Below are 17,546 nucleotides of genomic sequence, written 5' to 3'. Positions count from 1 at the left end.
GAGGTCAAAGACGACACCCCTAAGGATAAGGAAACTGGGCTCGGAAGAAGAACCAGAGCTAGTACTAAAAGGATGCAGAACCAAAGCAAAGAAATAGAGGACATCAAGCGGGCTACGGAAACTATGGATCAGTTGGAGCTAGAAGCGGTGAAGATGCTTCAAAATTTGACCTAAGCCCGGGCTTTTGTCGGTCATTTTTGGTTTTTTGTCTGTTCTGATCTTTTCTTGCTGGCGTTTTGTACGCCAGCTGTCTTTTCTTTAGCTGTTGTCTTTTGTTTAGCTATGCGTTAATGCTTATCTTTTGATCTTCCTTCTGTACTAGGTTTCAGGAACCCATCAAAACTTGTTTTCCCTTAATAAAAAACAAAAGACAGATAAATTTTATTCATTAATCCATATTTTCATTCCTTCATTGATTGTTTACATAACACCTCTTGTTATAAGGACTTAGATCTTTCTCAAATGAGCTAGAGGTAGTTGGAAGAAGCTTCCATAAATCTGCATATTGGTCACATACATTAGAAAATATCTTGTAGGAGGTTGTGTAATTTAATTGATGAGATAGAAGATAGGTTGGAGGATCTAATGTGGTATTTTATCAAATCTATGACCAAATCTTTCTTGTCGTGATGTCGACTGTACTTGATCTAGGGTAGTTGGGATTATATCTCCAACACTCCCCCTTAATCACAACTACCATCATATCATTTATCCTTTTGTTGTTTACACCTTTCTTCAATTGCAATGGTACTCAAATTCTTTAGCAATCTTCTCTTCATATCTGTTATCTTCTTTGTTTTTTTTTGCTAACTGACTATTGCTACAGCTGCTGCACTTTTCAACATTCACAATGTCTTTGGTACATTCATTTGGCTTCCTCAACTCAAACATGGAATCTCAACAACCTCTATGGCAATATCTTGACATTTAGTGACTATAGCAAACTACACATTTAATGCATCTACTACTTTTTACCTCTTCTTTCATACAAAGACTTTTCTTCATTGTCCCAATCTTCTATGGTAACTTAATCAGGCAATGATAGTGACTTAAGTAACAAACAACTTTGTCTTCAATAGCCATGTTGATAATATCAGTTTCTACTGCAAACATCACCTTCAATACCTTATACAGCTTCAAATTCCCCATGATTCAACCTTTGACTTTTAGTGACTTTACCAGCTGCGAGCTCCTTTCATTTTTTAAGCAGAAAACACTTTCCAAAATAGCAAACCTCTTTCTCTCTCTTTTCCTTCTTAGCACTATTTCAACAATCTTCTTTGACTTTAGTTTACTTCATTTCCAGCAATCTTTTAGACTTGGACAATGGCAGCTACAAATGAAACTTGCTTTACAAGTGCTCATGACACTTATTCAGCTCTCCTATTCAGTTGTGTCTGGATTCCTTGTACTTCTTTCAAGCAACGATGATCGCTTCAAATACATTTCAATTAATTGATAACTATGAATTCAACATTTCACAAGTCTCTACAACGTATCTTGCTTCAACAGTGGCTTCAAAATAAATCTCCTATATTACCCTTGGGCTCTTCTACTTTTCCGGCAACAAATAAACCTTTGGCTCTTATCATCCACCATCGGTTCTGATACCAAATGTTGAAAATAGGGGAATATAGAAGATAAAAAAAACGAAGTAAAAACAGAGCTAAAACAAAAGGCAAATAAAATTTTATTCATTAATCCATATTTTCATTCATTCATTGATTGTTTACAAAACACCTCTTGTTATAAGGACTTGGATCTTTCTTGAATGAGCTAGGAGTAACTAGAAGAAGCTTCCAAAAATCTGCATATTGGTCACATACATTGGAAAATATCTTGTAGGAGGTTGTGTAATTTAATTGATGAGACAAAAGATGGGTTGGAGGATTTCATGTGGTATTTTATCAAATCTATGAGCAAATATTTCTTGTCATGATGCTGACTCTACTTGATGGGGTAGTTGGGATTATATCTCCAATAGATCTATAGGCAAGTTATGGAAATTCTAGTTTTTTTTAATGTCAATTTTGAGAGAAAGTTCAATGATAAAGTAATAGATTAATCTAGGGATAGGGGTTATCATCCATCATCGGCTCTGATACCAAATGTTGAAAACAGGGGAATGTAGAAGATATAAAAAAATAGAGCTAAAACAAAAGACAAATAAAATTTTATTCATTAATCCATATTTTCATTCATTCATTGATTGTTTACAAAACACCTCTTGTTATAAGGACTTGGATCTTTCTTGAATGAGCTAGGAGTAGCTAGAAGAAGCTTCCAAAAATCTGCATATTGATCACATACATTGGAAAACATCTTGTAGGAGGTTGTGTAATTTAATTGATGAGGCAGAAGACAAGTTAGAGGATTTAATGTGATATTTTATCAAATCTATGACCAAATATTTCTTGTCATGATGTTGATTGTACTTGATGGGGTAGTTGGGATTATAACTCCAATAGATCTATAGGCAAGTTAAGGAATTTCTAGTTTTTTTAATGTCAATTTTGAGAGAAAGTTCAATGATAAAGTAATAGATTAATCTAGGGATACGGGCATATTGATTGGAAATCATTTGAAGAATATTTGTTTTTAAAAACTATTGATTTGAATTATATTGTATTCCTAAGCAATTAAATGCATCATACGAATAAGGATTTTAAATTTCATTGTATGTGTAGATTTTTTTGGTTGCAATCCTCATTATGATTATCTCAAAAAGTCTAAAAAAGGACTAATAAACTAGCCCTATTTGTTATGCAAGGCTAGTATTTTGCCTCAACCCTAGTACTTAAATATTGATCATATCAAAGACCCAACCCCTTATTTCGATGCACTGATGAATGTATTTATAATCATACTTAATTTATCTTTGGGTACACCAGGTGAGGCAATGAGACTTGCTATACAATATTTATGAAGAATACAAAATAATTTGTGGCACTCAAACTAAGATGAAGTTAAAGGAAAATGTATAAAGGTTGTGATTCGAAGTCTATCTTCAAGACAATTCAATACTAATACTTTTGATTTGGTGGATGTTTCTTTGATTCATCTTCTAGTGGAATATCAACTAATCTTGTTGTAGAAATTGAAGATGTGCATTGTTTTCTCTTATATGTGTTGTTTTTCATATTTGCAATTCTCTCCAAGAACATGCATGTCTTATAAAATTATCACTTAGAAGTTAAACAATTCACACACACACACACACATGTCTACCATATACCTTGTATGATGATATTTTTTATTTTTTTTGGTAGTTAAATAGCTGCCAGGGGCAACACCCTTTGCATTGAAGTCCACAAATATTAACAACCAGCTTCAAAATGTCTTGACATGTCTTCTTCTATACCTCCCAATGGAAAAACAAATGACAATTTCGCTATTTGCTATTGTATGATGATATTTTATTGTATGCAAACCATTTAGTACATTTTTTAACCTTGAAAAATCAAATTGAAATAATTTATTTAGATTAATACAATTATCTAGAAAAAGTTTGTTTTCTCCACTTGATCTTAACTGAAAGGTATTGCAATGTCTAGTTACTATTGGAAGCATTTTATCTTAATTGGAGCATGTTTGAATATTTGAGTAGGACGTGAACGCTCGAAAACTCATTTAAGAAGCGATTTGCTTTATGGTTTTTGAAATTTGTCTCAATCATTTGAAAGAAATTTTCCCCGTTACTAAGGGCATGTCCCCATGTGGCTGCTTAGCTTATTTTGGCTAGCAGCCACTGCTCAATATTTTAAGGAGCAATTTGTGGAGCGGGTGGCTATAATTAAGCAATCAACTTAAATTCTTCTGCCACACAAATAATAAATAGTTTAAATAGTATTAATATGATTATATGTGATATATTTTAGAAAGAAAAATTGTTAAAAATGGAGGCAAACAAATTTGTGTTGTCATGTGGCATTTTTTTTTATATGAAGTGGCTGCTTATTTCCAGCCCCCTCTTTTTTCCTCAGCTTATTTTCATTTTTTAAGCCATGGCTGCTCCATAAAAATAAGAAAAGATTCTAAATTATCCTTTTCCCATCACTAAAAATTTGTTACTAAATTTTCAAAGAGGGAAAATAAAGACACTTGCATTGAAAGAATAGGAGTGCATACGTGAGCATTTTTGGGATGAGATTATGTAATAGTTTGAACACAGCACTTGTAAATGGTTGTTGCAAAACAATGAGAAGCTCAAGAATGGAGGCAGACGGCAGCAAATATAAAAGTATGGTGTACAAAATCAAGTCCTTGAAAACACCAACGCTAACCAGTGTGAGGAGTATCAACAAGGGATCGTTGCTTCAAACTCAATAAGATCAGCTTTTTTTATGAATTTAAGTGTCTATTGACTTAGTTTCTCCCTATCTACAAACGCGTCATAACCATTCCATTTTCGCATGTACACTATTTGATACCAGGACTACTCTAATAATGCAACATGATAGAATGGACTGATAAAAAGTTACAAAAATCATGTTATATTTGCATTTACATTCGTAAAAAGAGTTATCGAATCCGATTGCATCCCTCATCGAATAGATCGCAGACTAAAAATCACAAGATAAGTACTTGTTCATCTCTAGCAGGGGGATGGATGTCTGAATGTAGTACAAGCGGGACGAAACTCCAAGATATAGCTATTTTGTTTTATGTTTGTGAATTTCAATCTAATTTCAATCTAATTTATTTTTGCATAACGCAAGTCCAAAGAATTTAAAGATTTATATTTACAGTTTAAAATATCCTCCTTGCCTTGTTAAAAGATTTATCTCTCGCTTTCTTCAACACTCTCCTTTGTCATTTGGTCTATAATTTTAGACTAGTGTTTGTAAATTTTGTAGGTTTAATTAATTCTTCTGATTAGTATTTCAGCATAATATAGAAAAAACTAACGATGTACTTTGAGTATACCTTTTTTGATCTAACAGATTTGACACCAGTTTCAAGTTGTTGTTCAATCTCCTGTAACTGTTCAACACTCAAAGGAGCAAGATCTTCTCCCATTAAGTGCCTACAATTCAATTCAGATAAAAAAAAAATTATCAGCAAACAATATTTTCCGTGGTGTCAACGAGTAAAAATATATTTGTTCAAAGATTTTAGTTTTACCTTTGCTGTACTGTTAGATATTCAACTCTAGCCTTCAGCCTTGCAATTTCGTGATTCCAATTCTGCTTTACACAAAGTGTTCCATCAAAAAAGATATATTATTATTTCAAATCATACAATGAGCTATATCTTACATGTTAATCTAAGATCTAGATATAAACTCATATGAAGTGGTTTTGCTTTGTTAGTCCTTGCCTTATAGATCAGAAGGATGTTGCTTGTGATGCTTGGTATGCAGAAGAATTGTATGGTGTTGCAGAGTTAAATGCAGGTACATTTGGGAGGAGGTGGCTAGATTCTCGTAGGTTGAATCCCACAAGAAAAGAGGAAAATGTGAGTTACATTTGGAGGAGATGGCCGGATCATGGTGGAGTTGATTCCACATTTAAGGGGTTGAGTGTAGAACAAAGTTGCGAGAAAAGGATATTTGCTTCGGCAAGGTGTTGGAAGAGAAAAAAGAAGATCAATTTAGAGGTACCAAATTCAGTGATGGAGTTTGTTGGAGGTTGCTTACAATTTGGAAGGGCGGTCTTACCACTCAACTCCATTTTGTGAATCTATATTAAAAAAAAAATTATTTCCCTAGATGTCTAGGGTAGGAGCATCTCTTCAGAAGCATGCACATTAGGTTACAAGTGGTAGTGCATGTCTTACGGGAGCATTCTGTGGAGTAAAGGAGACGCCATAATTCACTACTATTCTGAGGTGATTGGAGTAAGAGGCTATGATAGAGCATTAATTGTCATCCTACGTGATTCCTTGTTCCTTCCTATTCTTGGCACAGGATTTGGTGGGTTATGTTTTGTAACTTCCCAGTCATAAATTATAATTTATGCAAAATGTGAAGGTCCCCTAACTTAGGCGTGGGATTCTGAGGTTGGTTGCAACCCATGGTATGTTGTATACTCAAGTTAATTTGCAGCCCACTCAGTCTATAAATTGTTCTTGGTTGCAAGTGTTCAAGGTCTTTGGTTGCAGGTGAAGAATGACGAGATAGTAGAAATCAGAAGGCCTAGTTAAAGCAAGAGTTTGCAGAGTTGAATATGTAGAAGGAAGAAATGAAGGTTGTAATCAGATGCAAGTGGTTTTTCAGTTATAGTTTCTTTTGTAGGTGGTTTTGATACTGCATTAAAAACTGAAGGTGTTCGCGAAGCTTGCGGGCTCAAAGTTGCAAACAGTTTGCTAGTTTACTTTCATATTTGAGGCCTATGTATGGTGGTTGTTTTAGATCAGTTTTACTTCAGATTTGTTATGATATTATCAGCCCTTATGGCTGTCATATCAATGTAATTTCAGAAATTCGAGTAGTTTGGTGTGAGAAATTTCTATTGTAGTTTGCAGATTTTTCTAATTGTTTGAAGCATTTCTTGATTGCAATGTATGTCTAAGAGAGTTTTTTGTTTACATCAGTCTGGTAATGTGGTGTTGTGTGAAAGGTCATTGATGTACCTCCATCAAAGAAAATTGCAACAATTGTTTTCTGGCATGTACGGGGAGTCCCCTACATCAAGAAAAATACCATCACACGTACTTGCAATTTAAATCTCCCAATTGTTTTTGAGTTTTCAAACTTAAGTTAATTCAATTGTATGGATAGTAAGGTTTGTGTGAATTTTAGAGGGAGAGTCTTTTCCTGCATCATTTTCTATTTTATGTGATGTATTTTTACCATGCAAACTCCAACTCTACTCCATATTTTCACATTGTATTAAAAATCTTTATAGAGGCTTGTGAAACATTTTTATGATGTTGGAATTTCTTGAAGTTCTAAAAGGGGATTTTTATACTAAACGATTTTATCAATTAAATACATGAATATAAGATTGTACTATAAACAAAATTATTATAACTTTAAAATATAAGCATCACATAGAATATCAATCACGCAAATCAATTTTATTCTCAAAAATCAAATGCTAGCATGTGGACCAATGATAATAAAGATGCAATTATAACAATCCTTGATAGTTTACTAGAATCTTATTCAAAATTAGCGACCACTAAATCTAGTCTATAATTGTAAAAATAAATAGACATTAAGTTTCTACAATCCATGAAATAATAATCAGCTGCTTCCAGATTAGATTGTGTGTGATGCAAAAATTTACACACAATCTAATCGAAAAGCAGCTGATTATTATTGTAAAAATTAATAACATCATAACTAATTGAAGAGTTAAAAGGAAATATGTAAGATTGAATGTTATTGAGACCCCAACAACTTTGTTTTTAGTAGGGTATATATAAGGGAAAAGTTAATAAGAAGATAGAAAGAAGTCTCTAAGAGTCTCTAAGAATACTTAATGCATAAAGTATTAAAAAATCTTGTGAGATTCTTCTATTGTGATTTAAGTGTTTAAATATGTCATGCAAGTATCACGGGTTGAAACTATAAAGAAGAAGAAGGAAGAAAAAGATAATGTTGTTTAAAGTACAAATAAAGATAGTTTATTTATAGTCACTACATTAAAAAAATTTATACATCAAAATTTTGTCACTTGGACTTAGGGATAAAACAGCATATGATACTATAGATAAGTTGGATAATGGCATATAGTCAAGGTCTAGAAGGAACAAAAAATAAATATGAGATGATATGAAAAGGAAATATCAATACTTATAAGCTAAATTGTGTATGTAAGGAAATTTGAGATGTATTGTATATACCCTACCTTGGCTAAAACCCTTTATCAATTAGTAAAATTGTTGATATATGATTATCACTACAATTTGATGACAATGCATGTCATCTAAAAGATACAAAAGGAAGGAATGTTGCTAAAGGTGTTAGGGAATGAAATATGCATAGGTTGTGTTTAAATTTTCTAGAAAAGTTGTTGATACAAATAGATGATAAAAGATCCAATGGGTCTTTGGTATCATAGATTTGAACATATGAAAAAATAGCCTATATAGGATAGATCTAGTCAATTTGTGTATATATGAATGCTACAATTTGGGAAAGTAACATAAATTTTCATTCTCAACTATATGCAAGGAGAAAATAGATTTGATACATTTAGACATTTGTGAACCAATGCAATTAATACAACATAGAGTTGTAAGCAGCTTTATTACTTTTATTTATGATAATGAGGATCAATGTACCTCTAATACAGTCAAAATATTATGTCCAAAGGAAGGAATAATGTTAAACGTTGCTCCTTATTCATCATAGTAGCTATGGTGTTGAACAAAGAAGGAACATAACTCTTATTGAACGTGCAATGTGAATGCTTAATAGTAGTAAATTGTTTTATTTTTTTTGGCTGAAGTAGTTTTTACATCTACATATTTTCAAAAGAAATATCTATTGCTACATGGCATATAAAAAATACTAATGAATCTTGGCATCAAACTAAGCTAGGTGTTGAATACTTAAGAGTTTTACTTTGTTAGACATAAAGAGAAAGTAGATGAAAAACAAAGAAGTAAATATCGATCATATGCAACTTGGATTCAAAAGTATGTATATATCATATGAACCTATACTACACAAGGTTGAATAGCCTAAAAAAATCTTTGAAATTTTTTTATTTGTACATAAGTCAATGGAAGTGAAGAAGGTAAAAGCAACACAAATAGATGTCCTGAACAATGAATTTAAAGAAGATTTTAAGAAATATTATTATACTTCAAATGAAACAATCATATGAAAAGATGAATCTTTATGAGATCAACCATAAATTTGAACAGCAATGAGAGTGTGAAAACTCACATTAAAGGTTTTAGGATCAATTGTAATCTCTACTGAAGTTGATAAGCCACATAATGTTCAAGATACCCATGAGATCCATGACATGTCTTTTTGGAAGCATATAATAGATGTCAAATATAAATCAACTATGAAAAATTTGACATGGGAATTCAAAGTCTTTCACAACAAAATAAATTGTTGATTGTAACTATACATTTAAGTAAGAGTATAAGTCCAACAGGTTAATTGAATGATCTACAACTCTTGATAAGTGGAAAAGGGATACATGCAAGTTAAATCCATGACACTTTCTCATGTGTAGTGACAGTAATTCCATAAGACTTTTGCTAGCTATCACATTAGCATTAAAATCTCATGTGCATTAACTAGATGTCAAAATAACATTTTGAATGGATTGGTAAAAGAGAAGTTTTATATGAGAAAAATAGAAGGTTGCATATAAAAAGGGAAGGAGCAATTGGTGTGCAAGTCAAAGAAGACTTTATGTGGGTTGAAGAAACCCTCAATAGCATGGTATGAAAGGTTTGATGCTTTATTATATAATGAAGGATATCTTTAGTACTATGTCAGTTTAAATTTTTATACTATGCATACTTTTTTTTTATAATTAAACTACTAGATAGGGACAATACCCATTTAATTATAGAGAATAAACAAAGTTTACATACATAAATTTTGCAGTATTCAAAAAATATATCATTTTGCCCCTAGTCTTCAAACCCTTAATTATGCATTTCATACTAGAAACTTAACACTTTTGATACATAAACAAAATCTAACAATTTATACGATTCAAAATACTAAAATATTCTATTGACGAAAAAGCCTTTTTCCATATCCCAAAAGACTCCATATTGTTCTAGCTTTCCTATTTTGAAATACCAGACTATTTATATCATCTATATTTTAACTAAAATGCACACCCATTAAAAAACCATTCCTTCTAACCTTGTTCCTCAGTCTCCATCTTGTCATCATCCACAGGGCTCTCTCTTTCCACCTCAACTGCCAGAATATGCTCCTTGAGTCCTTCCTAGCAAATGGAAGTTGAAATCCAGCCTGAAGCTACATTTTCCTCTAGATTTGTCCAATCCTTTATGAAATTAAAACTTCTAATTTCTGCCTCTTTATTGTCTTGGTAAGACTCCTCATTGTCCCAGTAAGAATCCTCATCATCCATCTGAATAATTGGGAGTTTTGGAACTTCTTCATTTGGCTTATCAAAGTCCTTGGGCAAAGGTATCCAAAAATTATCGTAGTTTCTTAAAACAACATCTAACCAACCCAACACCTATTTCTTGAATATTGCTTTGCATAGATTCTTAGCCATGGTGTCTAAATAAATGGCCAGAAACATTGAAGAAATGTCTATATTCACATGATGTCTATGATTTGCCATTATAAAAGCCTCCCCTACCAAAGATTTCATCATATATAGGACTAATGGATGTTTATATCTCAAAATAGTGCTCTATATCTTATCACCTATTTCTCCTAAAAAAGGCCATTTGCCCTCCATTTGCCAACAAATGAATTGGAGTCTCCATTCTGGCATATACTTTAGAACTTTACTAGAGGGCAAATATGGTCGATTTAGATTTTACAAGATCTTCTAGATGTTTCCAATATTCTATTATATTTAATAGAGTCTCAAATCCATGTTAGAGGCTCACACAACTCAGGATATATTTATATCCTTCCCAAGCATCGAATCATGAGATTTGTTGTCATATCTTTATTCATTATTTTCCAATCTCTCAAACTCCAAGAATCGTCCCTTGACAGGTCATGCTCTCTAGGTTGACAAAGTTACTATAGCGGATTATCACCAAATGTGTCCTCCACCAAAAACTTTCTTTTCAAATTTATTAATCTTCTTCTTGGATAATGTCTGACCTTCCAACAACTTTATTTATTAATCATTAAAAGTTATTCTTACAATCTCATGTCTAAAAAACAATATCCATCCTTCCATTAACCATTGGAAAAATGATTAAGAGGCTTCAATCCCCTTGGATATTCCATCACTTCAATTCTAACAAAATCTCCTAACTTACCTTAAGATTTCTTTCCAGATTTGCCTTAATTCAAAAATGATTAATTCATTTTTTTAAAAACGGTCATACCTATTTTAAACATCAATCGTCCATTTTTGAAAACTGCTCTTCTCAACTACCCTAATCTTGGCATTAAATTCTTTAGCCTCTCTATGATTTTTAATTTCTTACTGCATTTTTGGCCAACCTATCTACCTTAACATTCTCTTCTCTGTAGATATGAAAAATTCTAAAGTCATCTAGTTTCATAATTAATTCATGGATTAGATTTAGCCATCTCGCCATCAAACAATTAGGGAACCTATTTTTTATATAGCATTAAAATTTATTGTTTGTGAGTCTCCTTCCAAGTGTATCTTTTTTGCTCCTAATTTGAAACCAAGTTGTAGTCCAAGCAATGCAACTCCAATTTCTGCAATATTATTCGTAGTTTCTCCTAAAGCTTCTAATTCTTTAGCAATCATTATCCCCTTTTCATTCCTAGCAATACAACTCATATCCCCTTGACCTAGATTACCTTTTGTTGCTTCATAAAAGTTAATTTCTATCCATCCCACATGTGGGGGAGTCCATTTGACTTTATCTCTTGCTATCATTGAATCCTTATATTTTACTTCCACCTTGAATTTTGGGGATAATTAACCCTTTGGATTTTTTGGTCATTTCATCATCTTAAAGAGTGAAGCAGTTTTCCTTTAAAACTTGATTCCTTGCTACTATATTAACCAAATCCACTATTTTCCCTTCATTTTTTTGTATAAAAACTTTCTCTGTCATTTCTTTATCCTAAAAGATTATTCAATTTCTTTCCTTCCAAACTTCCCAAACCACAATTGTAGGGAATATTTTTCAAAGGCTGGAAAACATACCTTTCTTTCTTAAACCATTTCATATTTTGAATCGGGTCAATACTTGTTGCAGTTGGGCATTGAAACTCCAACTTTCCTAAAAAAGTAGTCCCAACATTTCTTTGCATAGGAGCAATCTAAAATGATATGGTCTGCAGTTTCATTTTGCATTTAACATAAGACACATCTACTTGGTCCTTAGATCCCCATTTTTTCCAATCGATCCTGTGTAAGCACCTTTTCTTGAATGGTCAACCAATTAAAAACCCCCACCTTTGGAAGACATTTTTTGTTCCACAATATTTTGCATGGCCACTCTTCTTTAGCTATGGTTTCTTCTTAAACTTTATATCCTAATTTAACTTTGTAAGAAGCTATTTTAGATCCACACCATCGGATCTTATCAATTTCACTAGAAGGTACCACACACCTCTCTTTTAGAATATCCCTCAATAATTCTTTCTACTGTCTTCGATCCTTTATATCTTCTAGTGATTTCCATTGCCAAAGACTTAATCCATCCTTCACAATTATTGTCCCATGATATTTCACTTTAGGCCCCCAAATCATAGAAGTGTCCCTTTTAATTTCCTTCAAATTTGGGAAATTCTCCAATGTTTTGTAATTACTCCATGAATTAGACCAGAAGGAGGAACTATAACCATCACCAATTTCCCATGTTATATGCGTTGATATTATTTCCCTGCATTCTAAAGTATGGTTCCATACAACTGATCCTCTTGGGAGATCCATTATTTTCAAAATGCTAATGGGATCATCACTATCAAGATATTTTCTTCTAAAGAGTCTGACCCATTTTTTATCCCCATTATCATATAATTGCCAAACTAGTTTTGTTCCCATTGCTTGATTCATTAGCATTAACTGCCTAATACTTGTCCCACTAACTACCTTTGGTGTACATATCTTATCCCCAACAATAAGCGGAACTTTGTTTTGATCCTTAGTGCCATTCTAAAAAAATCTTCTCATAATTATGTTCAGTTCTTCCTCAACTGCTTTCAAAATTTTTAAACATGACATGGAATAAATAGGCAAAGTTGATAAAACTGATTTGATCATTAATAATTTTCTAACTAAGGACAATTTTTTTCCTTTCCATGATTCCATATTATCTACATACCTATTTATTAAGTTTTCCCAGTAGACTTTTTTGTTAATATCATCAAAGAGTGGTGTTCCTAAAAAATTCCCAGGAAAATTGGCCACTTTTAGATTTAAGATTCTAGCTAAAACTCTTTAGATACTAGGTTGAGTGTGAAGGAAGAAAAAATTAGATTTATTCCAATTGATTTGTTGACCTGAAGGAACACAATATCTATTGAGGAGACCTTTTATTGTCCTAGCTTCTCTTCTACACAATTGTCGAAAAAAAAATGTATCATCTATAAATTATTGATCCGTTACTAGATCCATCCCTGTAGCTAATTTTCTTCCATACCATTCCCCCTCACCTTTGATCTTACTAATAAGTCTCCCTAAATTTTCTACCATTATGATTAAAGAAAGGAGGGGATTCGGTCACCTTGCTTGATTCCTCTTCACATGTTAAAGAATCCATGAGTAGCTCCATTCATGAATACCGATAATTTTGGGGAAGAGATGCAACTATTGATCCACTCTATCCAATCTTTATTCAATTCAAATTTCATCAACACTTCTTTTAAAAAATATTTGTCCACTGAATCATATGCCTTCAAGATATCTAATTTGAGAATCATACTTGCCTATCTCATCTGCCTTGTTGAATGTACTGCTTCATGAGAAATTATAATACTTTCCACGATTGACCTTCCTGGAGAAAAGACACTTTGTTCTTCTGAAATAACGAAATTTAAAATTGCTTTTAATCTATTTGCAATGATTTTAGAGATGATTTTATACATTGTGTTACATAGAGAAATTAGCCTAAAGTCACTCATTGTTTGGACTTCCTTCTTTTTCAGAATCAAAGCTAAGAACATACATGATTAATTTCCCCAAGGATGGTTATTTTTTTCTTGATTCCTCCACCACCTTATAGATATCATCTGTAGGACTATTTCCCAGAAATGTTGGAAAAAACTGGCTGGGAATCCATCAAAACCCAAAGCCTTATCAGGGTTCATTTGAAATACTATTCTCTAGCTTCCTCCTTGGTGACCGTTTTGAAAATCTCTTTGTTTTGTTCTTCAGTTACAATTCTGGGAATAACCCCTAAAAATTATTAAGTCAACTTTATTTAGCATTGAATGTTGAAGATGCTATCACTATGAACAATGATATAAAATTGCGAGATTTATTTAAATCTAAATTAGTTGTTGAATTTGAACGACTATCTAGGGTGAGATTCATTATTCATATACATTCAAATTGTAAGAGGTGGAAATAAAAAACACATTTGAATCTCTATCTACAAAAATATATTGAGAATATCCTCACCAAGTTTAAGCTAATGGGTGCTATGATAGTAATGTTTGTAAGAATTTATCACCAAATATGTGTTTTGGGAACATGAAATTTAAGATCACATGAATGTGGTACCTTTTAAAATTATCATAGGAAGCCTTATGTATGGCACATGTAACAAGCATTGTAAATCAAATTTTAAGAAACCTTGGACTACATCATTAGGAAATTTTAAAGAGAATTTTATCATATTTGTACTAGGAATAATTAATATTGGGATCACTTTTAATTAGAGTTATAAGAAATTCATGGATTTTATGAGATATTGTAATGTATATTATACAAGGGATGTTGTGGGCCATGGACCATAAAGTTGTTATTTCATTTTGAAGGACTAGATAGTTCTTGGATGAGTAGGAAATAAGCAACAATTTCACTTTCCAGTGTTGAAGAAATGTATATCAACTTGTCCATAATCAAACCTAGTCCATAATTCTAGAATATTTGAAGTTTAAATATAATGAGGAAGAAATCAAAGTTTCATTGTAGAAGAAAACACATTGAAGTAAGTATCGCTCTTTTGGTGGAAAAGCAAAGATAAACATAATAAAGATATGATACTTTACAATGAAGGTAATAGTAACACATATATATACTAACAAAGACATTTCTTAAAGAAAAATCAAGTTGAACAAAAGAAGAATTAGTCTTCAACAAATCAGCTAAGAGATATTTATTTAAGTGGGAGTACACAAAATAGAGAGTAATAAATGATCTCTAGCTAATAAAACATTCAACTAATTTTATAATAGTTATATAATCATTTGCAAAAAAAAAGTCAAAATTTATTAGAATTCATTATTATAATTATTTTTTTCTATTAGTATATTATATATCAAAGAAGAAAAATAGATAACACAAATAAATTTGAATAAAATGTTTTAATTAATTTTAATTTATCATATAAACTGTCAACTTAATTACTAAATTATTTTCTTCTAATCAATAATTTTAAACAAACAAACACATATTTATTTATTTAGATTATAAATTCATAAAAAGTTGGATGAGATTGGCAAAGATTTAGTGACGAAAAGATTCATAACATAAAAGTTAAGAGGTTTGTAAGAGTGAAAAGATTCATAATTACCTTCGCTTCCCGATCGGAGATTATCTTTTCGGGCATTGAATTAGATTGCTTTTCATACTTTTCCAACGTCTTCATCATGCTATTCGTAGTCATTCAAACAAAATTATTATCAATTCCACATTCTCTATGTAATCGTATATTATTTTCAAAATAAACACATAAATAAATAAAATTATTGTTTCTTTGTATAAAAGATAATTTTGCAACTTAAGTGTATTCTTGGAACAATTATATCATATATGAATCTTTCTTTGGACCGAGGGTCCAAAATGAATTTTGAAAGTTATCTCTCCAAATTGATCCAAGAATATTGGAGAAAAGATGAAATAGCATCCATTCTTTAAAACGTGAGAAAAATATTTGACAAAGCCAAAATTAGGAAAAATTTCTACTTCATGTTCTTCCTAAACATATATATATATATCCAAACATTTCAAAAGATTTTATCTACTGTTTTTTTCTATTTTTTCTTTTAACAAAAAAATTAAAATATATTTATCAAAGAAGAAACTAATGCAATAAATAAAACAAAAAGAAACTTAAAAAATCTAATAAATCTACAATTCCAAAATTCTAGCCCACATCATCTATGAATTCAACAAAACCTGAATCAAAAGAACAATAATTAGCCCACATCAAACGAAAGTTAGCTGTGAAAATTTAATATTATTTTTAATATCCATACTCTCCGACATATTAAATTAAGGACCATTTAAAAAAAATATTAATATTATTTTTTATATCTGTATTTTCCAACTTCTTAAATTCAAATGGAAAAGGACACTGTACATAGCCATCTTAAATTGAAGGTAAAGGTAGGCTAAGGGAGCATTTTATAAAATATTGAAGTCGGGAAGCCATTCCGAACACGGTTTGCACTGGAGTAAGGATAGCGTAAGAAACCACGTTCATACAGAAGTATGTCGTGGGTTGTTTATTTTGGAAGTGGTACGTTTATAAATGATTAAAATCTGTTGAAGTTTTTGGGCCATTCATTTGTTGTTTGGGTATTTTATTATTGAATTCATCTAGTCTACCTTGTAATTGGTCTATTTCGGTTTTGGGGTAGTTCATAGTTTTCATCATCCATTAGTCATTCTGTACATGTTTGGAGTTGTTAATCTGATATTATAAAACCAAAGAATCAAAATAGTTGCTAGACGCTCAACCATGGAACAATGAGCCCACTTTGTGACTATCTATTTCAGTCCAAATACGACTCATTTCCCAACAAAATTAATAAATAATTTATTTACAAAATTATAGTTACATTTATTCTGTATGGCAAAAATGTCTGAAAACGATTAATATGGTCATTGGTGTATAAATCCCTATAAATCAGACCTAAAAATTACAGGAATTGCATGCTGCTGGCCACAAGACAATAAATTTAGTATCTTAAAAATAGTCACTTACGAATAAAATAGATGGTTTCAAATCAATTGCTAATATCAGCATGAAAATGACATAGAGCAATCCTGAAAAAGAGTTTTTGTCTTACTTTTTTGTTAAGGTATAAGATAGAATTTTCTAAAACCAAGAAATAGCTAGAAGTTGTTCCAAAAAAAAAAATTGGTTTTAAAATTCTTTAGAATTCTAGAAGCTTCCAAGCTTAGATATAAATATGAAGCTATGTAATGTAATGCAACACAATTTTTTGTGGTTGTACGTTGTCGGATTGAATTTATAAAAGCTAGATTATTATATTTCAGTCATTTTTCTCTAACTAGTACCCTGTTTTGTTTTGTTCGTTTTTGTTATTTTAGTTTATTGCTATATTTTGGGCTTGTTTTTATATGGTATTAGAGTTAAATTTAATCTAGAAATTATTTAACAGGGCTAAAGTATTGTTGAATTGATATTTGTTTGAAAACTTTTTTTTTTTTCTACTAACATGAGCTCTTCAAATGAAGTTTTGTCTATCTTTGATGGAAGTGGTTTTGCAGATTGGAAAATTGCAGTCAAGAATGATTTAAGAGAGATCTTTTGTGGAGGATAATGAACAAAGAAATTGGAGAACCTCAATCCAAAAAGGAAAAGGAGCTATGGAAGTGCAAGTTGGAGCAAGCTAGAGCCATCATTGATAAAGCCTCCAGCCCCAATCTTAATAGAATATTTGTTGATATTGATGATACAATAAAATTATCGGAAAACTTAGAAAATGATTATAAAGATGCAAATATTATCAGTATGTTTACTATAGAAAAAAATTGGTGAATTTGGATCCTGTTGATTTTGAA

At 31.4% G+C, this 17,546-nt stretch overlaps 1 protein-coding gene across 1 annotated transcript in view; it reads right to left on the bottom strand.

The window, feature by feature from the left end:
* Positions 1-17,546, bottom strand: part of LOC131029813 (truncated transcription factor CAULIFLOWER A) — a 150,859-nt gene that overhangs the window by 97,260 nt on the left and 36,053 nt on the right. Inside the window, exons 2-4 of the mRNA XM_057960471.1 lie at positions 15,307-15,385; positions 5,125-5,186; positions 4,927-5,026 (exon numbers count right to left, since the gene is read on the bottom strand). Coding sequence (XP_057816454.1) covers positions 4,927-5,026; positions 5,125-5,186; positions 15,307-15,385 — 241 coding nt within the window. The remainder of the gene's footprint in view (positions 1-4,926; positions 5,027-5,124; positions 5,187-15,306; positions 15,386-17,546) is intronic.

This window comes from Cryptomeria japonica, chromosome 9 (genome assembly GCF_030272615.1).
Source record: "Cryptomeria japonica chromosome 9, Sugi_1.0, whole genome shotgun sequence".
In the NCBI taxonomy this organism is placed as follows: Eukaryota; Viridiplantae; Streptophyta; class Pinopsida; order Cupressales; family Cupressaceae; genus Cryptomeria; species Cryptomeria japonica.
This window is presented reverse-complemented; position numbering and strand designations above follow the sequence as displayed.